A 23947-nucleotide genomic window follows, 5' to 3' on the forward strand; every position below is an offset into this window, starting at 1 on the left:
AGAGGGGGATATTTGTAAGATTTTCACTAGAGTTCCAGGGGGATATTTATGACGGTGGATTAAAAAAGCAGGTTAGTCGGGGAGCGTATGTCAATGGCCCTGCTGAGTCGAAATCAGATTACTATGATGCAGGCTCCCTAGAGAGCGGTTGGGGCCACAAGGACTAATTATCTTGAGAAATGTTAAAGTGGAGAGACAAAATTAAGAAAATTATGTATTTATTTTTACTCATATTAGCGATACAAAGCTGATTCAGGAATACCTAATTATATGTACTTTAATTTAATGTCATAAGCACTTCAATACAATTACACACTGGGGCATATTCAATGCAACATAGGTCTATTAATGATCTCAAACAAATTGTCAAAAGTTGTTAATAGCTAGATCATGGGTTCACTTACATTAGACTGCTCTTAAACTCTACTCCAAGACTGATTATAGACTGGCGCAAATTGCTAAGTTCTAACTAACTATACTCTGCAATTTCACCAGAGGTTACATTCAGGCGTTGCTAAAAAGCATGTTACATTGGTCCTATTGGTTCAACAGTATGTTCTATATTCTTATTGGACAGGGAATACACCAATTGGCTACTTGAACTTTCCTACACTTTATAGCTTTAAGATTTCACTTTGGAATTTTCTTAACAAAATAAAGTGTTACTTTTGTAATTTCATTGCTAACGACGTGTCACTTAGTTTCCAGATGGCTTATAATTTATCACGGTGAAACTTGTTAAGGGACAATTTAAACTACATTGTTAGTCGCCTGTCACGTAACATTTGGTCACACTGGTATTTATTGCATATTTTGGTGACACAGAGATGGATATATTTATTGCTATTAAATTTTCTGTGGGAAAGATTATACAAAGTTTGTTAAATCTAAATACATTTGTTTGCTGCTTTTAAATTGCACGATCAAGCCTTAGTCGATCCGTGGGTTACTTGAATTTTTAGGTTCATATTTTGGGTGACTTTATTTTACATGGGTAACTTTAATTTTGAAGATTTGAGGTTTTGAATTTTGATTCCGTTACATTCCCGTTAGCGGATCAATGCATTGCCCCGTAAGTATTCAGTGCGCATGTGCAATCTTCGTCCCGGAGTCAATAAAATTAGAAAAACCCAATGATTGACCTTGAAAAAGGTGTCATTGGCCCGTTAGTGGATCAATAAACCATGAATAAATTATGTTCTGTTCATACCTTCTTACCCCTTTGTACTACTACTGTTACTGCTAATAATTATACACTATTACTGCTACTACTGTTTCTACTACTACCACTACTACCATGATACTAGTACAATTAAGGCTACACGTATGAAGGTGAAAATTTAACAGAATATTGAGGGGAAATTTGAACTAAATCAAAATACACTGTGCGCCTATAGATTGTCAAAAGGGCGTATCTCAATAATTGATTTTGGTGTTAAGTTGAATCTTTCGGAGAAAACTTAAAGGGGAAGATCAATTGACGAAAATATAATATATGCTTGTCACTACTAACACTAATACCGCTGCTACTTTTCCTTGTTCTACTACTGCTACTAGACTACTTAAACTACTGCTTCATTTGTAACAGCTTGTAAATTTTAGAGTATTAAGATGAAAGGTGTGTCAAAAGGGTGTCAAAAGCGCACATCAATAATATTTTTGAAACGGCTTAGCGTGTCAAAGTAAAACTTCCGGGGTATGATGAAAACGATGTTCAACTGACCAAAAGACAATATGCACATGCTACTACCGCTAACAATACTACCGCTACTACTGCTACTACTACTGATAATGCAACACAGACACTGTGACTACTTTTACTACCGCTAAATCTACTGTGATTATAGTACTATTAGGGCTAAGTCTCTGAAGGCAAAATTTGAGAGAATATTGATTTCCAATTCGAACAAACAAAAGAGACCATGTGTATTTAGATTGTCAAAATAGCGTTTCTTAAGAATTGATTTGTGTATTAAGTTTGAATTCTCAGAGAATGCTTAAAGCGGATGATCAATTGACCAAAACACAATATGTGTACACTATTACTAATACTACTGCTATTGCAACATTTACTATTTTTACTACTACAATTACTATTGCTTTAATTACTACTTGTATTGCAACTATTTGTAAGGTTAAGGGCATTAAGATAAACATTTCAAAAGGTATACGACTATACAGGTTAAAAGGGAGCAAATTCACAATATTATAGCAATGGTTAATTATATTAATTTGAGTAGTTATACTACTGCTGCGACTACTATTACAACTATGCCTTAGGTTATGAAGGTGAAATTTTCAGAGATCATTTCTGAAAAATTTCTGTTGTGAGGATAACAACCTGCCATCAGCATGCAGGTTGTCAAAAGGGCATATCAGCAATGTCTTAGGAACAGTTTTGTATATGAAATTAAAGCTTATAACACTTGTTGTGTGGGGTGTTGAACTAACCAAAAGACAATAGTTACATCATAATACTCCTACTCCAAGAACTACTACTGCTGCTACTATTATTATTGTTGCTTCTACTACAACTGATACTAAAGCTAAGACTAATACTATCACCTCTACCCCTACTGGTACCACTATAACAACTAGTGCTACTAATACTACTAATAAATCTAATGGTATTATGGGAAAAATTTTGGGCAGTATTGTAGCTGTATTGAAATAAATTGAAAAGCACTATGCTTACATAGGTTGTTAAGACGATGCATCAGCAATGCTTCAGGACCAGTTGACGATGTTAAGTTAAAAGTTTCATCATTTATTGATGGGGATGTTGAAAAAAAGTGTTATGTGCATACTGCTACTAATACTACTGCTGCTGCTACAACTATTGTTACTACACAATCTAAGGGAATTAAGGTAAAGCTTTCAAGGAATATTCAGGCAGATATTGAGCTAAATCAAAATAAACCATGATCATGTAGATTGTCAATAGGGTTACAAAGCAATATCACAATAACTGCTTACATTATTAAGTTAGACCTTTCAGGGTAAGTTGTGACAGATTTTAAACTAGCCAGAAAGCCCTTCTCCCAGGGACTGTGGGGGATTTAGTCGTTTTCAAAGACATAGTTATTAGATTTTCGACTGTGTTGAAAAAATGGCTATCTCAAATCTTGGTCAGGTGACTTCGGGAAAAAAATAAGCGTGGGAGGGGGCTTAGTTCCCCTCCAATTTTTTGGGTCACTTAAAAAGGGCACTAAAACTTTTGATTTCTGTTCGAATGAGCCCTCTCACAATATTCTAGGACTATTGGATCTATACGATCACTCTGGAAAAAATAGCAATAACAATAATCACGCATCCGTGATATTTCTTTTGACACAAAATACAAAGTCCACATTTTTTTAAGATAGGAGTTTGAAACATCTACTGTAGCGTTTACTGACACGCTGAATCTGATGGGGTGATTTTCTTTAGGATTCTATCACTTTTAGAGGTTTTTTCCCATTTTTTTCTAATAAGGTCAATTTTCTTTCAGGCTTGTAACTTTTGATGTGTATATTTACACATTTTTAAATTTATATGTTTAAAATTAGTATAAAAATCTAATTTGTATGCTGTATCTATTTGTGTTAAAATTCTATTTGTTAGAGTTTCAGTTACTTTTGAGCCGGGTCGCTCCTTACTTACAGGTCGTTACCACCAACTATTTGATTGTCAAATGAATTGAATTTTTTTGGAAGTAGTGATGCGCAACTCTTCAGGATAATGAAAATATATATTATTGGCATTGAAGCGAGACGTAATATTGATCTAATATACCCTTTTCAGATATTTTTAAGCTAGAAAATAGAAATCGTAGAAAATTTTTGCATTTGAGCTAAAGATGAAGACAAAACCTTGCATTTGTTCTTCAGTAAAGGCTTGAAAATATTCAAAGGAAGACAACTGACGGTGGGTAATTTAGGCAACATACAACAACTTCCCAAGCAAGATCATTAAGCAGTATGTAGGCTAAATGAAACAAAGAGCATGCATCCATATCTAAGGATACTTACTAACAGTGGCGTCGTTTTGGGAGAGACAGGGGCATTGCACCCCAATAATTTGGAGAAAAAAAAACTGTTTTTATTAAATAGCTTTAAAACTGTTGCTTGTTTTAAGGTTCAAATTCGCTTTTTATCTTTGATCAGATACTTTTTTTTAATTAAACTCAGCTCGTTTTTAATGTAAAAAAACGCTAAAAATAGTTGTCCATTGCGCTTCCTTATTAATATATATGCTAATATACGACCTTTGAAGTCTTATCATCAAGGAATTAGGTCATCTATTTCTTATAGAAGCTCAGCGTAACATCAACCAGGGAGAATTTTATTCTTGTTTGTAGGTCTTGTGCTTGAAACACATTATAGTGAAAAACAAGTTCGACTGTTTTCAATATCTGAATTAGAATATGGTATGTTAATTTTGCGTTTTAAGCTAAATGAAGCAATTATTTGGTCTAGGCTATCCAATAGTGTAGTGCCGAAAAAATTCAGAATTAGAGAGGTCTGAGAACCTAAAATCCCAAGTATTGAATAGTATTAATCTTTTGTTGCTATTGGAGCTAGTTCCAATGGTTCCTTTCACAGGGGTGAAGTATTTGCCTCATGGATTCCTCCCATCCCTTGATTTCAGAAATAAAAAATTTGTATTTGAAATTTTCATTGAAAAAAAGAAAGAAACAAGATTTGACCCCTGCCTTGGATTTTGTATAAGTATAGAATTGAGGCGGTTGAGAAGGAAATGTGTTAAAATAAAATTCTTGACCTACTATATAATGTGTAAGATAATTGTAGTTAACGATTTTTGACTACAGCTCCACTATAATTTACCCAGAGCCCCCAAGTATGCAAATTTATAGCCCAAATCATATATTTCCCTTGTATTTTGCCAAGCGTTATGTCTTCCAATTCTTTGGGAAAGTGTTGGTATTCCATACTTCCTAAAGGATACCATGGAGCTACTCCACTGTGATCTCGGGGCACTGTTTGTATATTTCCATGAGAGACTATCTTGACCAGGGGCTTTGTTTTTCTTCAGGCCTTAATTGCTTTGAGTATTTCCACTCTTATTGGGGGGACAAACTCGATACTATAAGGTCCTTTAATAACATAAGGGGGGAAACCAAAGATTTATGACGGGGATTGGTTAAGCAGTATTAGGAAGTGATCGTTTCATCTGATCAAACGTTCTTTTTGACAGCTAATGACTTTTCCTGCTCTGTATCTGACAACTTAAGACACAACAGCTTTCTTGTCAGTCGATTCCTTAAGAACTTTGTAGAGTTTGTGGGTGTCATGAGCGCGTGTTGCTTTTTCTAAGGACAAAACAGTTCTTTCCATATTTCATGGCAGTCTAGACGAGCAGAGCACTTGATCGGTCTGCGGTACTCTTTTACTATATGTTTAGGGCCACTCATCTTTTTTCTACGTTCATCGACTATGGTGAGGGTTTTAGTGGTAATCCAATGCGGTCGTTTCACTTCGTTTGGCCTAGGATCTCTTCAGTGGTCTCTCTCACCACTTTTTTGATGGTCTCCAATCTTTGCTCAGGGTCACAGTTTTCCTCTTGATTCAAGTTGAGGGCATCAAATAGGTTTGTTAGATCCATATTTAGAATTTGCCGAACTTCTTTATCTTGCAACTTACCTATGTCGCTTCGGGGTTTTTGATTTATTCTTTCACCAAGATGCAAGACGAAGTCGGATTTTTCCAAAAACTAGCTTGTGATCAGACCCCAATTTTGAGCCAGTGTCTACACCAATATAAGAGCAGGATTCTATTACTGAACTTCTCCAAAGTTGGCGGACGAGAATAAAGTCAATGTGGGACTTGGTAACACCGTCGTTTGAATGCCATGACAGCTTGGCTTGTGCTGAAATATGATGTTGGTTACTTGTTGGTGTATTTTGCAATATAACAGAAAATACAAGACTAAGAGGGAAGTAAAACAATACGCTTTATCATTTTCTGGGATATACTCTAACCTAGGGAATATGCTGTACCATTCTTTTCTGAATTTTCCCCTGTTAATCAAAGCGAAAATCTTGTCTCTTTGTTGAAAGGGGTCATCACAAACATGAGCCAAAGCTGAGGCTGGACCACTAACTGGATCTCGTTTGTTTATTAATTTGGTCAAAGTTGAGCTGCTTCCACAAGTTTAAATTGGATTCACTTTCTGTTTTTATGTTGCTATAAGAAGACGTAGATAGTAAATCACATTCCTTTTCAATGCCTTCTTCTTGGTATTCCACCAAGAAGTCCGTTGTTTTTACAGTTGGTTCTGAACCAAAGAAAGAAAGTAAGGATCTCTGCCCTTTCCTGGTTTTATTAGTCTGTAAAAATCAAACAAATTTATATAAATTGTATTTTCCATTATGTTGGAAAACAGTTTAAAGTTGAGAGCTGGAAAGAGCTGGTTTTTAATGGAGCTGGTGAAGGAACCCATGTTTGATCATCCTACATCGCTGGGACTGCCAACGCGCTTTTTCTGAATTATTAGCTCTTTATAGCGTTGATATATAAACCAGACTCCTCTATTTGTCCAGCAATTAAAGAGTAAACCAGGTTCTTCCCCCCAAAACAATTTCATATCACGAAGAAACCAGTCTCTTAAAATTAAACCGAAATCACATTTAGGGTGTTTGTAATCATACCAGGGTAAGTATTTTCCCATTGTTCACATTTATTATAGTGACGGTTGGAGCATAAGAAACCTCTACTGTGAGAGTCAAAAATTTCTTCAAGACAGGAATTACAGTCTTTACTTTGCGCAGCATATCCTCTATGCAATTTACATGGATTGCATAATCTACACTTTTCATTATAATCATCAGAAAAGATAAAATTCTTACAGGATGACCAGATGCGCAATATACACAAGCATAATGGACATGCGTAAAACATTTTTCAATATTGACTTTCTCACTTCCAAAAAGAAACTGACTCAAAATCAATAAAATGAATGTCTTTTAGGAGGAGCGACGTCTTAAAACTTGTTTAGACACGATTTCTTGTTGACTTACAAAATGGCCGTCTAAGTAGTGGTTAAAAGTAAAATCATAATATTATTTTGTTTTGTATCAATTAATATATCAATAAATTGAGTAAATGCAGCTAGGTCAAGATGTAAAAGTTTCAAGCAATAGTCCAAAGATGGGGAATCAGTTCCCTTTATATCATTAAGCGTTCGTTGAAAAATATTATTCTTTAAATAGATAACTCTAGAAAATAATCATCTAAAATTAACCCTATTTCCAATTTTACTAGATTCCATAAGATTTTCTGGTTCTCAAATCCAGTTATTTTTAATCCTGACACTCTCAATACCAATTATAGACTAAGAATTCCGTTAGTAACAAACTTACTCCTTTTTTCTTGATTGATTCAGATTTATCGCTTCTGTATATTTAACTAATGCATTTAATCCATCTTGTAATCTCTGTATAAGCATTACATTCACTTTTGCTTCAAAGCATAATTGTTCTTCCGAATTGAGTTTACTGAATGATATAACATATCAGGCATATATCTTGTCCAATTCTAGAGTTAGTCGGCAACCCCTTATAATTTCCACTGTTACTTTAGGTACTCTAGGTTCCATTTCGCCATTGCTAGCACCTTCAATATCCTATAGTGTATAAGCATCCATTACAGGATTCTCCATGTTGATGCACAGAGCTCTTTTCTAATACTGAAACAAGATTACGTCACCCATTTTACATATGTAAACATTGTCGTAACACCTGGTCAATGAAACAGGGCATGCGCTTGAATTAGGGCCCATATAAAATCGTATGGGAATCTGCTATGGGCACATTTAAAATCCTATAGGAATCTGCTATGGACACATTTGAAATCCTATGGGAATCTTATATGGGCGCATTGAAATAGATTGAAGGGATACTACTATGATCGTGGTATAAGAAAGGATTAAATATATATATATATATATATATATATGTATATATATATATATATATATATATATACAACTCTTTTCTTGCCAGTTGTGATTTATTCATTTTAGTCGTTAGCGTTACTACGGATTTAAACTAACAACATCATCTTATAAAGATTAACTAATACTTTACATCTATCCCAAACTTTGCAGAATCATATTGTTATAGCTGCTTTTCGCTAAAATAGTTTCAAAACTACGTCTTTGTGACATATTTGTATTTTTACTCGATTCGCAACCGCATTAAGACAAATGTTCTTTACCCTTTAATGTGTCGGAAAAGAAACGAATTGAGACAATTTAACTGTTTTGAACTAAAACCCATATAAGAAATAAAAAGTTAGATTATCAACTTGTAAAAGGTGCAAGCCCTTTATCCACAAAGATGACCATGGTTTAACAGCCAAATGTTAATTTTAAGTCTCTAAATGCTATCATATTTTTAATCAGATTTCTTTCTTTCAATATATACGAGGGCTATTCAGAAATTAGGGAACGTTTTGCAATAAGAAAAAACTAGGTACAGGACAAATATTTATTATATACATCTGAAAAAGTGACTAAAATGCTTCTTTTCTAAATGGTCACCAAACAAATTAAGGCACTTATCGTAGCTGTGGACAAGCTTCAAAATTCCTTTGTCATAGGAATCAATCGCCTGCAATCTCAGCCAAACAGGGACACACGCCCGTAGCTCGTCGAGGTCATCAAAACGCTGTGTCACTAGCCAGTTCTTCATATTCGGGAACAAGTTAAAATCACTCAGTGCTAGGTCGGGACTATAGGGTGGGTGTGGGAAAATCTTCCATTTGAATGAGTTAAGAAGTTCTTCAATTCAATTTGCCATGTGAGGTTGGGGATTTTCATGAAAAAGAAATTTTTGACGATAAATTTCCTTTGCGCTTGTTTTGCACTGCTCTTTTAAGCCTGCTCAATGTTTGGCAGTACCGATCAGAGTTGATTGTTGCACCACGCCCGAGAAAGTCAATAAGCAGCACACCTTGGATATCCCAAAAAACAGTAGACATAACCTTCCTCGCTGATAAGGTTTGTAATTTTTTTTGTTTATTTTTTTGGGGAGGGGGGAACTTGTGTGCCCCCATTCTATGGACTGCAATTTTGTCTCGCAATTGACGAGCTTCATCTACGTCTCGTCACCCGTTACGATTCGATCCAGGAAAGATTTACCATGTGTGTGGTAGACGTCAAGAAATGTTAAGGCGGCTCCCATTTCCTGGACTTTATGGAGGTCTTTAAGCATTTTTGGCACCCATCTTGCGCAAAATTTATGGTAGCCAAGCTTGTGAGTCACAATTTCAAACAACAACGTCCGTGAAACTTCTGGGAAGCAAAGCGAAAGCTCAGCTCTTGTGAAGTGACGGTTTTACGAATCTTCTCATCAACTTTGGCGAGAAGATCGTCTGTCACAATGGTAGGGCGTCCATTCCTCTCTTCATCATGCACGTTGATTCGGCCATTTTTCAACCGGACATGTAATTTTTGCACTAAACTTTCATTCATTACGTTGTTGCCATACACTTTGCACAGTTGCCGATGAATTTCTATCGATTTTTCTTTTTTTGATAAAAAAAACCGTATTACGGACCGCACTTCAGAACTGGTAGGATTTGAAATTGCAGCGCATATTTTAAATTGGACTATTGGGAAAACGGGCAGCGGGGAAGTGTTCTCGTTCTCATGGCTGGATACCAACTGAAGCTACAAGCAGTCGAACACACTCAGATCAAAAATACGTGATCACCGCACGCATAGAGGCATCCGACGGAAACATTCCCTGGTTTCTGAATAGCACTCGTGCATTTAAACTGAGGCTGTTAGGTTTTCAAAGCTCCTTACAATACTTAATTACTTTTACTTTCGGGGGCAACCAAACGATGATCCATCCTGCCTGGCACCAATGGATGATGGGATGACTGCCGTAGTCCAACACGATCTGTCAGCAGTAGCCTCTTCTGCAATCTTCAGGCAGTTTTTATCCCAACGACGTCCGTGTCGTCGGAAGCCACCCCAAGAATGCAGGTCAGTCTTGAATGTCTACCAGAGATTCTTCTTTTTGCCGCCTGGTCTCCGTTTCCAAGTTCAAAGGGGGTCACAGGTGGGGACATCGTAGGATATAGTTCCAGCTGGTCGTCGTAGTTTGTGTTCTAAGAATTTCAGTCGTCGTTGTTTTATGATTACGGAGAGAGGGGCCTTCTGGGCACAACACCTTCGAACCTCAGTGTTTGAGATATGAAACCATCGGCTGACCCGTAGTATGTGTCTCATGCAGCGATGGTTGAATACGATTGAACAGTTGCCTTGTAAACGTTCATCTTCGTTTTGATGCTAATTTCATATCTAATCCAAAGCGACTTCTTCATTCTTGTGACGACACCCCATACCTTTCCTATTTGTGCTCTAACGTCAGTTTATGCATCTCCATTCGGTGTTAGGATAGAACCAAGGTAGCAGAACTCTTCAACAGTCTCGATGGTTTCGCCCTCTGGTTGGATATCTGGGTGGTTGGGGCGTTTGCTTTCATGATTTTTGTTTTAGACTTGCTGATCAAGAGGCCAGTTTTTTTTATGTACAGGAGACACATGTTTGTACATCTTTTGGAGCTCAGCTGACGAGCTGCTCATGAGACACACATCGTCTGCGAAGTCAAGGTCTGTCATGATTATCGGGTTGTCTTCTTTCTGACCGACGACAAAGCCTTTGTGGGTGCAAAGCGAATTCGTCATTATCCAGTCTATTATGTAATTGAATAAAACTGGCGAAAGAGACCACTCCTGTTTGACCCCTGACACAACGTCAAAATCTGTTGTTTTGCCGTCGGCAGTTCAGAATCTTGTGACTGTAGACTCATCGGTTCCTTTGATTATCTCGATCAGTTCTGCTGGGACACCGTCTTCCACCGTGATCATCCAAAGCTCAGTCCTGATAAGGGAGTCAAAAGCGGCAACAAAGTCGATGAAGTCGATAATAGCAGACAGTTTAAATCTCTCGCTCTGCTGTAGGATGAGGCGGAGGGTAAGAATATGTTCTTGCCAGCCCTTGCCAGGTCTGAAACCTGCTTTTTCTGGTTTTGTCAATTTGTTTCGGGCGTCCTTGAAACTGTTGAGAACGATTATGCAAAAGACCTTCATGGCGTGGTCTATTAGTGATGTACCTCGGTAGTTTGAGCAGACTGCCTTATCTCCTTTTTTATATACCACTATAAGTACTGAGAGTTGCCAATCTTTTGGGAATTTCTTTGTCGTCCATACCTCAACTAGCAAGTCTTTCAGCTGACATAATAGTGTGGGGGATAACTTATGCGTCTCTGCTGAGATGCCATCCTCTCTGGGGGGCTTTGTTATTTTTCATTTTTTTTTTCAGTGCCCGTAGAACATCAGCAAATTACGGCGGCTGTAGATCTATCTGGCAGGGCTCCTTCGGTACACTCTGGAAATCGGGTAGATCATACGGAGCTTTTGTGGGATTGAGTAGCTCAGAGAAATGTTCTTTCCATCTCTCAAGGCGGTCTTTTTCCATCTGAAAAATGTTGCCCTTTTTATCTTTCAGGGAGTCTTTGGAGATGGGCGACTTGCTTGTCGTTTCCCTCAGTAGCTTGAATGTTTTTCTTAGATTATGCAATTCTGCTGCTTGTTGCATGTCAGAAGCCGTTTTTGACCAGTATTTCTCCCTGTCACAACTAGTAGACTGCTTTACCAGCTTGCAAGCATTTTTTAGGGGTTCTTTAGGGCCACTGAGAAGGGTTCGTTTCTTTTCCACTAGCTCAATTGTTTTGTCCAAGATCCAGAGCCTTTGTTTCCTCTTGGTGTGACCAAGAACCTCTTCAGCAACCTCTTGTGTCACGACTTTCAGCTTGGACCATCGGTCTTCGATGTCTGTGTAGTCAGTAAGGGCCTCAAATCGGTATTTAAGCTGTAGCTCGAAATCAGCCTTGATCTGTGGACTAAGTAGTTTTGATACATCAAACCGATTGGTTTTTATCATCTTTTTGTGGGTGCTCAGTCTTTGACTGAATTTACAAATGGGAAGAAAGTGATCAGAGCTGTTTGTTGAGCCTTTATCTGCGCCACTGTAGTGTGTTGCATCCAGACATGAGCTCCTCCAACGTCTTCTGACGAGGAAGTGGTTGATCTGGGCTTTGGTGACCCCGTTGTTAGATCTCCAGGTCACAAGATGGTGCTTCTTGTGCTCAAACTGGGTGTTAACCAGACATAGGTTATTGTATTTGGCAAGCTGTAGCAACGTCTCGCCGTTAGAGCACCTATCTCCAATGGCATGGCGTTCAATCACTCCTTCGGTGTTTGCATCTGGTTTTTCCGACCCTTACATTAAAATGACTAGCGACAAATAGTATGTCGCGTCCTGGGACAGAGTCAAGTATTTTCTGCAGCTCAAAGTAGAATGCATCTTTGGCATCATCAGGGCTATCTCTGATAGGCGCTTAGACGGACAAAATAGTCACGTTACTAATCCGGCCTTTCAGTCTTAGGGTAGATTGGTTCCAGACGGAATCCAACTCTGTGGAAACCGCTCCAATCAGTCGGTCCAGAGCTATAGAATTTAAATGTTTCTGAATCCGTGAGGTCAATTGATTTCGTCAGTATTTCGTTCAATCTAGTTTCAGAAAAGCAACATATATTGAAACCATACTTTTTCATTTCATTAGCAAGGAGGATCTGAGTTGACTCGGCCTTGCAACTTCTTACATTCCAAGAAACAACTTTATGTTTCTTGGTGGGGATGATTAGCCCACTTTTCGAATCAGGCATTATCCGAACCTGATCCGTATCGGCTACCGAGGACACCGTAGTATTGATGGCTATATCTGAATCTTCTGTATCCATTGGTGTTTCATGGGAATTTCCTTGACCAGCAGCTCCCCAAACTTCTAGTGCCTTGTTGCGTTAGCCGTTCTGCCGGTCAAACTAGGCAACCAGCATAACGTTTCACCGCTCCACCACGATGAGGTGCAACTTAGGGCTCTCCTCTAGCCTCACTAGGGACGGGGGCGTGAATCATAGCTACGAAATTCGAAACTTAGCTTGGAGCACTCGAGTTTATTAGGCCCTCTTTCCTCCTAGGAGAACTAGTGGTTAGAGTGGTCTCCAACCTCTTACAATATGGATTCTCGAAGCAATTCTCTTACAATATGAATTATACAATTCAACATCAAACATACCCCGCTTCCTTCTTAAAAAAACAACGACACACATTTAAAAATTGGGCAACTTACATACTTTACGGCCCTTGCACAAAGAATTTTGGGTAAAATACCATCTACATAGGTAGATTAATTTCGCCTTTAGACTATTCTGATCAGTAGCCTGAAAAATCTAATATCATTGCTTTGTTGTTTTTAACTTTTAACGTAAAGAGCGACGTATTGACTAAGGGGAGAACCCCCTCATATACGTAATAACATATACGTAATAAAAAAAACAATAAAAAACAAGCGATACGGCTCAATAGTGATCGAAACTTTTAAAAACGGAATTTTGATGTCAATAAATATATCAAAAGAATGGGTTTATAATGTTGATTCTAAATATATAAATTTTATTAAGTTTAGTATTACTCATCAAAGGCTACGAGCCTGAGAAAATTTACCCGATTTTTTAAAGAGAGGGAAACATCCCCTACAAGTGAAAGAATTTTAATGAAAATCACACCGTCAGATTCAGCGTATCAGAAAACCCTATTATATAGGTTTCACGCTCATATCTGCAAAATCTTCAACTTTGTATTTTTTGCTAGAAGAAAAATATACGAATATAGAAGTTAGTTGCGTAAGTTAATTTGTAAATTACGTCATAACCAGATTTAGAGACATCCATTTAGCAAAAGAAAAGTAAAATTTGTATGCAAATTTTTTTTACTTATTCAATGACGGTGAGCCAAAATAAAAATTCCATTAACTAAAAAACGATCAGAAATTAAATAAAAAAAACAAGTTTTTTAAACTGAAAGTAAGGAGCGACATTAAAACTTAAAACGAACAGAAATTATTCCGTGCATGAATTATTCCTATATGAAAGGGGCTGTCCCCTCCTCAATGCCTCACTCTTCACGCTAAAATTTGACTTTGTCTCATAACTTTATTTTTTAAAACAGCAAAAAACTTTAGCGTAAAGAACGAGGCGTTGAGGAGGGGACAGCCCCTTTCATATACAGACTAATTTCTGGGCTTTTTAAGTTTTAATGTCGCTCCTTACTTTCAGTTTAAAAACTTCTTTTTTTTATTTATAAGAGTCAAAAGTGATTGGAGGTTCAGCCCCGCACCCTACCTCGTCCATCATTTGTAAAAACATATTCAATCAAAATTCTGAAACAGCTCTTTTGTTCAGCATAGTTGAAAGGTCTAGTAATTATGTCTTCGGGGATGTTAAAATTTACTGCTACCACTACTGCCTCTATAGCGAGTATTTCTAAGGCTGAGGTTATTGTAATGAACATCTGAGGAAATGTTGAAGGGAAAGTTGAACTAAATCAAAACACGCTATGTATGTATATACAGATTGTCAAGAGGGTGTGTCAGCAATATATTTGGAACAGCTTACCATATCAAGATGAAAATTCCGGGGCATCATAAGGGATGTTTAACTTACCAAAAGGCAGCATGTATTTGCTACTACTGCTATTAATACTGCTGCTACTATTGTTACTGTTAGTGCTAATATAACACTATTGCTGCTACTACTGCTCTTACTATTACCACTACTACTATGATGCTATAACTCTTAAAGCTACACGTATGAAGGTAAAAATTGGACTGAAGATTGTGGGGGAATTAGAACTAAATTTAAACACACAAAGGACTGAATCGCTTATTAACCTTTTCAGTATGTATATTGAGCCAAACAGTCAAAGTTAAGGGGGGGGGAAATATGATTAAAAAAGGCTGTATTAATTCGTGAAGGCCTAGAAGGCTGAAACTGGAATGGACCTAGAAGGTTTTAAAGATGATATTTTTTTTTTTGAAGAATCAAGTGGTTGTATCGATTTTTGGGGTGAAAATTTTATTTTTCAAAGTATGATCTGTTTTAAAACTTCAGGAATGTAGAAATCTTAATTAGAATTTCAGGGTCAAGGGAAAATCAATTACAGCAAAAAAAAAGTCTTAAGTTTTAATGGAATTCTTGTACAAAAAATCTTCTCAGTATCATAGCTCTCAGTGGGTAACGTTAAACGTGATGAGATTTACAAAAAAAAATTTAAATGGCTCCGTGTTTTTTTTTTTTTTTTTTTTTTTTTTTTTTTTTTTTTTAACTAGCAGCCTGGGATTATCTGGCCTGAAAAAAAACAATCTAGATAGGTCATGAGTTTGATAAAGTTCGGTTAGAGCCCTTATTTTTGGAAAAAAATTCATATGAGCGACGTCATATTTATTATATACATTTAAAGAGCCTAAATTATGTCATTTTCCCCCAGCAGTGGTCGTTTCATTTTCAGTATCGATGACGCATGCAAAAATAGACAAAACGACGAACAGCTCTGAACTACTAAAGAAAAAGGCATAGAACAAGAAACAGCGAAAAGAACATTGAATTGCAAATAAAAATGTTGTAGAACGAAATTTGTGGTTAGAAGACAAATCAAAATTACAATGGAATGATGGAACGTGTTAGTTTAGCATGCTTGAGTATGTGATTGATAAACAGTATGGAGGAAGTAATGTTTAATATCTGTGACACGTTCAAAGTAACCCAAGATGATTGTGAACAAGCAAATAAAAAAGCACGAAACAAGCAAAAGCAACAAATCACATAAACGAAAATGTTGCACAAATAAATTTGCGGTTATTTGCAAACGAAAATGTGACTTAAAACTAAGGATAAACACAATAATTATGCTATTGCAGAATTGGTTAATCAATCGGAGTCATGTTTATCAATCATAGACTCAAACACGCTATACTAACAAGTTTCTTAAATCTATATGTAATTTTGATTTGTCTTCTATGCACTCAAGCCCGCTGAACAAACACGTTCCTTCATTCTTTTATAATCTTGCTTGGTCTTCTTTCAGAAGATTTCGTTGTGTAACGTTTTTCTTGACAATTCAATGTGATCTTTGCTGTTCCTTGTTCCATGCCTTTTTCTTTAGCTGCTTTGTGTAATTTTGCAACCATCATAGATGCTAAAACAATACGAATACTCCTAGAGGTAAAATGATGTAATTTATTGTCTTGAAATGTATATAAATATGACGTCACTCACATGAATTCTATTCCAAAATAAGGCTCTAAATAATTTTTCTCAAAGTCGTGGCCTATCTAGATCGTTTTTTTTTCTGGCCAGAAAATCCCAGGCTGCCAATTTGGAATAAGAATATAGACCTGTTCGAGAAAAAAGCTATACATACATGTATAAATATTTTTTTATATCACACTGCTTCTCCATTTACTGAATTTAAGAGAGAAAAAACGCGTATAATTTAAATTGTTTTAAATATCTGTTCCACTCTTTTATAGTAAATTTAACCGTTTTTCTCTCTTATATTCTGTACATGCATATATACGCAGTTATTGCTCGTATACAATTATTGCTCATATACATATAGTAAGTATATATATATATATATATATATATATATATATATATATATATATATATATATATATATATATATATATATATATATATATATATATATATATATATATATATATATATATATATATATATATATATATATATATATATATATATATATATATATATATATATATATATATATATATATATATATATGTGTGTGTGTGTGTGTGTGTATATATGTGCCGCTAAATTGAGATTTGTCTAACTACTTTGAAGCTAAAAACATTACGACTATTGATGGTTCGATTGTCATTTAAGTTGAATGAAGCTAAATCGAATACTTTAATTTCTGTTCGTTTTAAGTTTTAATGTCGCTCCTTACTTTCAGTTAAAAAGCCTCAGTTTTATTTAATTTCTGAACGTTTTTAAACTAATGCAAGTTCGAATTTGGCTCGCCGTTCATGAATAATTAAAACGGAATTTGCATATTAATTTTGGCAAAGTTTCCTTCCGCGTCAAATTTCCTCTGGAAAGTTTACCTCCAAAAGCTACCCCCCCAATGTGAAAATTTCTCCGCATAAAACTATAATTATTTATTATGTCTATGATGGGGCTGTTCCCTCACATAATGCCAGGAAATCTGGCTCCCCCCTCCATGGAAAATTCCTTCCCTCCACGGACAATCCCACCATGTAAAGTTATTCCCACATAAAATGCTCCTCCCATCAGGAAAATTTGCCACAGACAATTCTATTCTAGCTGAAAATTACCCCTGGAAAATTTCTTGTAGAGGGTTCCGGCTGAAAAACTTTTCTTAGCCCACTTTTATTTGAAAAGTACTTTAATTTGTGATTGTTTTTAAAATCACGCTGGAAATCCCCCTCAGTGGAAAATTCTTCTCACAAATACCCCCCCCCCCCCACTTCCTAGTAGAAAGGTGCTCCTGCAGAAGACTCCCTCTAGAGGATTTATCGTGTGGAAAGCTCCCCCATGGAGAATTTCTCCCGCGGAAAATCCCAACACCTACAAAAAGATACTCTAGACAGGTCCAACTCGGTAAATATTTCCCCAGGATAATTCCATTTAATAACTTCACATGTAAAGTTGAGCCGGCAAAGAAAAAGTAAGACAAATAAAAAAGAATTTTGAAAAGGATTCTTGGAAAATTTCCCCAGTGTAAAATTTCCCTTCGAAAGTTCACCTCTCGGGAACTTCTCTCCTCACGAAAAATAATCCCCATAGAAACTCCCCCTCCCCGAAAAATGTTTGTATGCTTCTCAATAAGAAATACTATACATAAATAATAGGTAAATTTCCTGACTTAAAAGCCTTTCCCCAGGGGCTGTGGGGGGATGTGTTGTCCTCAAAGACATAGTTACTGGGATTTTCAACTATGTTGAAACAAAAAGCTATCTCGAAACTTTGATCGGATGACTTTTAGGAAAGAAAGTGGGTGGGAGGGGGTCAGTTGCACTCCAATCTTTTTGGTCACTTGAAACTTTTAATTTAATTCTCTTGCAACACTAGAACTTTTAATTTCCTTTCGAATGAGCCCTTTCTAGATATTCTAAGATCATTGGTTCGATGTAATTACCCCTGGGAAAAAACAAACAATCAAATACAAGTAAACATGCATCTGTGATCTTTCTTCTGGCAAAAAAGATGTTCATTTTTGCAGATGGAATCCTTCACTTTTAGGGGGTGTTTCCTCTCTTTTTCAAAATTCAGGCAAATTTTCTCTGGCTCGTAGCGTTAATGTGTAACGCTAAACTTAGTGAATCTTATGTACTGGAATTAACATAATAAGCCGATTCTTTTGATATATCTCTTGATATCAAAATTCCATTTTTTAGAGTTTCGGTTACTATTGAGCCGCATTGCTCCTTACTTATAGTTCGTTACCACGAACTGTTTGATTTAAGTCATCAGCTAAACTTATCTTAACACGTCCTTGAATAATCGAAGGGCATGATTTATGCACAACAAGAAAATGTTATTTTTCAGTTATGGTTTATAATACTAAAAATGGACTTGTGTTCGAGAATGCTAGGTTTTTTTTTATAAGACTAATTGATGACCCATGGGGGCTTGTTACGAATTTTTCTTTCACTTAGATTCCTCTGAGACTTAAACTGCCTTTGTTAGGCTCATTTTTATTCTCTCCCTGCAGGTTTTGCCCAAGTGTCTTCCTGTATCTATCGTCGGTAGTTCCAGCGATATGGCTTTTGGAATTTGATAAGCTTGATAGAAGATTAGAGGTTCAAGAAGAAATAGAATTCTTTTCTACTAATTCATCGGAAGAGCTTCCTGCAATTCAGACTTTTGGAGTAAGTTTTAAATCATTAAATTTGTTCACTATTAATTGAAAAAACTTGTTTCTAGATAACCTTCGGGGATTATTTTGACGCTAAATAATTACTTATAAACTAATTGTGCAAAAATTTTTCCAAGTGAACTAAAGAGCAAAAATTATATCTAAAACGAAAAAAATTATCACTTTTTAGTCTATGCTATGATAGATAGATAGATTTATTCACACTAAAGCCCTATTGGGCCATGGTGACACACAATAAACAAGCAAAAAAAATAAAACAACAAAACGTAAAATGACAAAACACTAAAACTCACGATACATTCAAGAAAACCTTCACGATGCATCATACCTATCCGGATAAACCTTCCGATATTATTTATGTCTAAATAACACCTACTTTTCAAAATTTCGAAAATCCAATCGCTGTACATTTATGTATATCTATGTTTAAAAACTAGCACAAATAAACTAATTTACTGATTTAAAATCAGCCCTTTACTGGAAACACAACATAACGGGACATAACGGGAAAGCTATGAATATTTCGTGTAGAACCATAGAATCATAAAGTAACTCACAAAATAACGAACTATTTCAAAAGCATCTAAATAGTCTTTTGCCAGCCATAATATCGATAGTTGCTACTTTATATGTTAGATTCTCAGTCAAACAAAAACCAGGAAATTGGATTTTAGTAGCCAATACACATTAATCAGGTTACAAATTAACAGACTGATTAACAAGACAACTTATCACTCTCACTAGCTGTGATATCAATAGCCACTAGCCAGTAGGCTAACATCATTTCTTAATATGTGTAAACACTTTTGATTTTTACCCAAAATAAAGAACTAATGAACTATATTGTCGACTTCCCAAATAAGATTTTTTCTGTCTATAACATGGAAAATTTCAAGCTATGACGTGAGTTTCTTAAATTAATCTAAGGACCTGAAGCCCACAAGATAGCTTCACCCCAGATTTGTTTACAAAATAATCGTGAAATATCTATTTCATAAAGCAAAGGAAAGCCATGGGATGAAAAGTCAGACCTGGGCTCATCTCACTGAAGTGTATCTTATTAAGCAAAACATTTACATAAACCATTTAGGGACACACTTATAACATCAATGATATATAATACATAATATCATACACTTATAATATAATATAATGATATGGGTAATGCATTTTGCATTTATACATCATGTATATTGCTTTACTAATTTGACGTTTCAGATTATCTCAAAACTGTACAGTATGCAAACTGTATGTGTAAGTGTGGAACTTGACTAAAAGATCCACGACGGGTATGATAAAAATATACCATCATTGCTAAATATGTGAAACACCATTTATTCTAATCCCTTATGTATTTAAAAATCAGTAATTGTAACTTATGGCTTCTTGGAGATTTTTGTACTCCAAGGGGGATTTAATGCTCCCCTTGTCCTCCTCTCCGGGTGTCCCTGCTACCCAGTAAAAAATGAGCTTAGCAGGATAATGTGCTTAGGGCATAATCCTAAAAATATAGAAAAATATCAATGGTCAGTTTATTTGTGCAAATTTATAGATATAAGATAGGTTACTCGCTGCGTGTTGCTCCGATCTTTAAAGAAAGGAACTAAAAAAACCTGGGATATTCCCTCGTGGAAATTTCCCCCGCAGAAAACTCCTGATGGGTGGAAAGTACCTCCTGGAAAATCATACACCGCGAAAAATCCCCCCTGTGAAACTCCACCTGCGTTTTTGTAACGATCGATTACAAATTTGTAGGTATTTCTGTAAAGTTTGAATTACATAGGGTAAATAACGCTCATTCAGGGGCTAGCAGACTTATAAGCCCTCCAGGGATTATTTTTTCTCCGCCAGCTTTTAAGAAAAATAGGAGAAATCAATTAATTTGCTTGAAAGGTCTTCTTACGTGAACGACTTGGGGTTACATCAGGTGGTATATTACAAACAGCTTCTTTACTAGACTTGTAACAAGTACCAATACAGGACAAAAATCAAAGTAATTCTCTGCCGCATAAGTTTTTTGCCAACATTGTCGCAAGAATTGCTAATTAAGGTTCACCAGATTTAAAGAAAATCAATTTAGACCCAATAGTCTACTTTATACTCATTTTGTCAAAGTAGAAGCTTGAGTAAACAGAGAAATGATCAGACATTTCACTTAATAAGATGTAATTTAGGCTCGAGGCACTTTTACGGAAGATATTGTCAATCAAAGTGGTCGTATAAAGTGCATAGACAGAAGAAAATCTAAAGATGATGAAAAATTCATAAGACGGCTAACCTTTTTGATTACGTTATTGTAAACTAAAACTGGCAGGATCGATAGGAGATGCTAGGGTATACAGGAGTGATGTTATTGATAATAAATGTAAAGATCACCATCTAGTAGTGTCTAGAGCTAATATAAAGCTGAAATTTAGGAAGGACACCTACCTTCCGGGAAGCTATGATATTTGTAGACTCCAGGATGAGAATTTGTGAGAAACTTCCCAGGAGCAGCTGAATACTAAATGGAGAGCCTAAAATTTGACAATGTTGAAGATGGATGGAATAATTTTAGGAAAATGGTTTGTGAAGTCACTGATTGTGTCTTTGGGATGGCAGTTAGGAACACAACTAAGAATATTAGTGAAATTGCTTTATGTTTGATAGAGAGAAGGAGGGCCTTGTACAAGAGTTTTTGTGTTATAAATCATGTTAAAATAAAATGAATGTACGGAAAATGGAGAGAAAGCTTTTAAATATGAATTAAGAAGGAATGAAATGACCGCCAGGAATAAAATTACTGATGATCATGAAGATGCAACCAGATGGCACTAGAGGAGCATATTGTGCTGGTATGTTAAAAATTGAGAGGCAGTGGTCAATCTAAACTTACCCCAGTCAAAGATAGGAATAGGGCCGAAGTTAGTGATAAGAAAAGATTTAATGACAGATGGGAAAAACTCATAAGAAATGAAATTGAAAAGAATGAAACAGTTTATAACGCTTTAGAACTGAAGGAAAATTTGTTTTATGAAGCAAAATTAGTCACAGTCCTAAAAGGATTAAAGTTTTTAAAATGTGGTGAATGTGAAGTTAGAAGCAAATCACTGAAGACTATGGATTTTAGATTTAGGAAAACTGATTTTAGGAAAATTTTAATTTAACTCCTCTATAAGAAAGGCAATACGAGTGGTTGTGGTAATCATAGAGGCATTGGATTGGTGTCTTTCGGAAGCAAATTACTTTGGAAGCAAGTATGGTAATACTTTTTAGACTTCAAGATGCCTTATGTAAAGCATTAAGAGTAAACCAGTGTAGTCTTAGGAACGGTAAAGAACACGTCAACCAAATTTTAACTCTTAAATTAATAATTGAAAAGTGTCTGAGTCTTCAAACCCCTATAGTCCTCAGTTTTATAGATTATGAGGAGGAGTTTGATTCAGCTGATCAAAGAGCTTTAGCGAAGATCCCATCTGTGTATGGTCACCAGATAAATATATTAAAGTAGTTATTGATGTACAGGAGAATAACATTGCTGAAGTTAAGGAAGGAAATTAGATTAGTAGCATGTTTCATACTAAATCAGGAGTTAAGTCTGGTTGCGTTCTATCCCCCTTTATTTGTTTCGGCTTGAGAGTTTGTCCTAAGAAGCCAGCAAAGAGAATGGGAGAACAAGGAGTCAAATGTGGGAGTAAAATTATCGTATATTTAGAACCTGCTGATGATTTGAGCATTCTAGATGAAAATATTAAAAAAAATGAATGATATTTCGGAGGTTTTGAGAGTTCAGGGTGCAAGAATAGTTTTAAAATTAATGTTGAGAAGACTAAGTCGTTGAGACTTGCAATAAATAAATATGAAGAGGTGATCTTGGGTAACAAGAAAATCAATCAAGTTGACAACTTTACTAATCATAGGTAGCATTATTAGCAAAGACGGTGGGTGCATTGAAGATGTTAAAAGTAGAATAGCCAAGGCCTTTGGGTGTTTTTTCACAGTTGAAGAAAATTTGGGAAGAATAGGAAAATAAGTCTTTGAACCAAGATTAGAATATTGGAAGCTAAAATGATTATAGTGGTCAAGTATAGTTTTAAAGCGTGATTGCTCTGAAAGGCGAAGGAGGATTTGTTTGGAGTTTTCAAAGAAAATACCTATGGATTTTTTGGGTATCTGGCTGACTGCCCGTATCTCAAGTAGTAAGTAGCATGAAAAACGTGGTTCAATCCTACTTTCTAGGGCTATAATGGGAGAAAGTTTGAGATGGCTGGGACAAGTTCTGCAGATGAAGGATGACTGATTGCCAAAGATCAATCTTGTCAGACAACCTTCTAGGCAAGGTGAAAAGTAGATCGTCCCCGAACAGGGTGTGTGATTTCTTAAGGAAAGATTAAAGGGAAATGGAAACTTTTTGGGAGCGTGTAAAGAGGGAGGCGTGGAATAGATAAGGATCAAGGAGGAGTGTGCGCAGCTATGTCGGCCTCAGGGGGTTGGGAGCTGCAATGAGTGGCAAGTAGTAGGCGTAAAAGTTTAAAGAGTGATCTTTTCCAAGTGATTTCTACTGTTTCTGCTGCTTTCTCTAAATTAAATTCAGTGCATGTATATTAAAAGGGCTCAAGCCAAACTCCACTTCACATTTTGTGACTACTCTGTCCAGTATGTTTCAATTTTTTTTTTTTTTTCAATTCTGAAAATGTGCTATTTGAAAAGAAATCAGACAAATTATTTCAAAATTTTGCAACTTTCATCTCTTTCTTCCATTGTGGATAAAAAATTGGTTTTTAGAGGATAATTTTGGGGTTTCAGATACTGTTTCGAAGTCGGTAAACTCTTGGACATGGTTTATGCTCATTTTTTGCCTCACCATACTGTCATTCGATTTTTTCGCTGACTTTTTTGCATTCTTTTGGGAATTAACGGTCTATCCGATGTTCAACGTTTACGGATGAAAAGCATTGTAAAATTTTTCAAATTAGATCTGCTCATTTTTTTTCACTGTTTAACGTAGCTGTAATGAAGAAAATGGAGCACTACCCTAGAAACTTCATAGTTTTGAAATAATCGAATCAAAAATCTTAGAAAGCCACGAATTTTACGCACGAATAGACCTAAGATCTATCCAGGT

General features: G+C 36.0%; 2 protein-coding genes across 2 annotated transcripts in view; one reads left to right on the plus strand and one right to left on the minus strand.

Moving 5' to 3' along the window:
* Positions 1-23947, plus strand: part of LOC148951433 (uncharacterized) — a 128119-nt gene that overhangs the window by 59285 nt on the left and 44887 nt on the right. The window lies entirely within an intron of this gene.
* On the minus strand, positions 11356-11955 carry LOC148951435 (uncharacterized). Its single transcript, XM_089091098.1, has one exon. It carries the CDS (start codon positions 11953-11955, stop codon positions 11356-11358), a length of 600 nt encoding a protein of 199 aa, XP_088947224.1.

The sequence above is a fragment of the Artemia sp. Qi Xiang Cuo genome, chromosome 6 (genome assembly GCF_049724085.1).
Source record: "Artemia sp. Qi Xiang Cuo chromosome 6, ASM4972408v1, whole genome shotgun sequence".
NCBI classification, from domain to species: Eukaryota; Metazoa; Arthropoda; class Branchiopoda; order Anostraca; family Artemiidae; genus Artemia; species Artemia sp. Qi Xiang Cuo.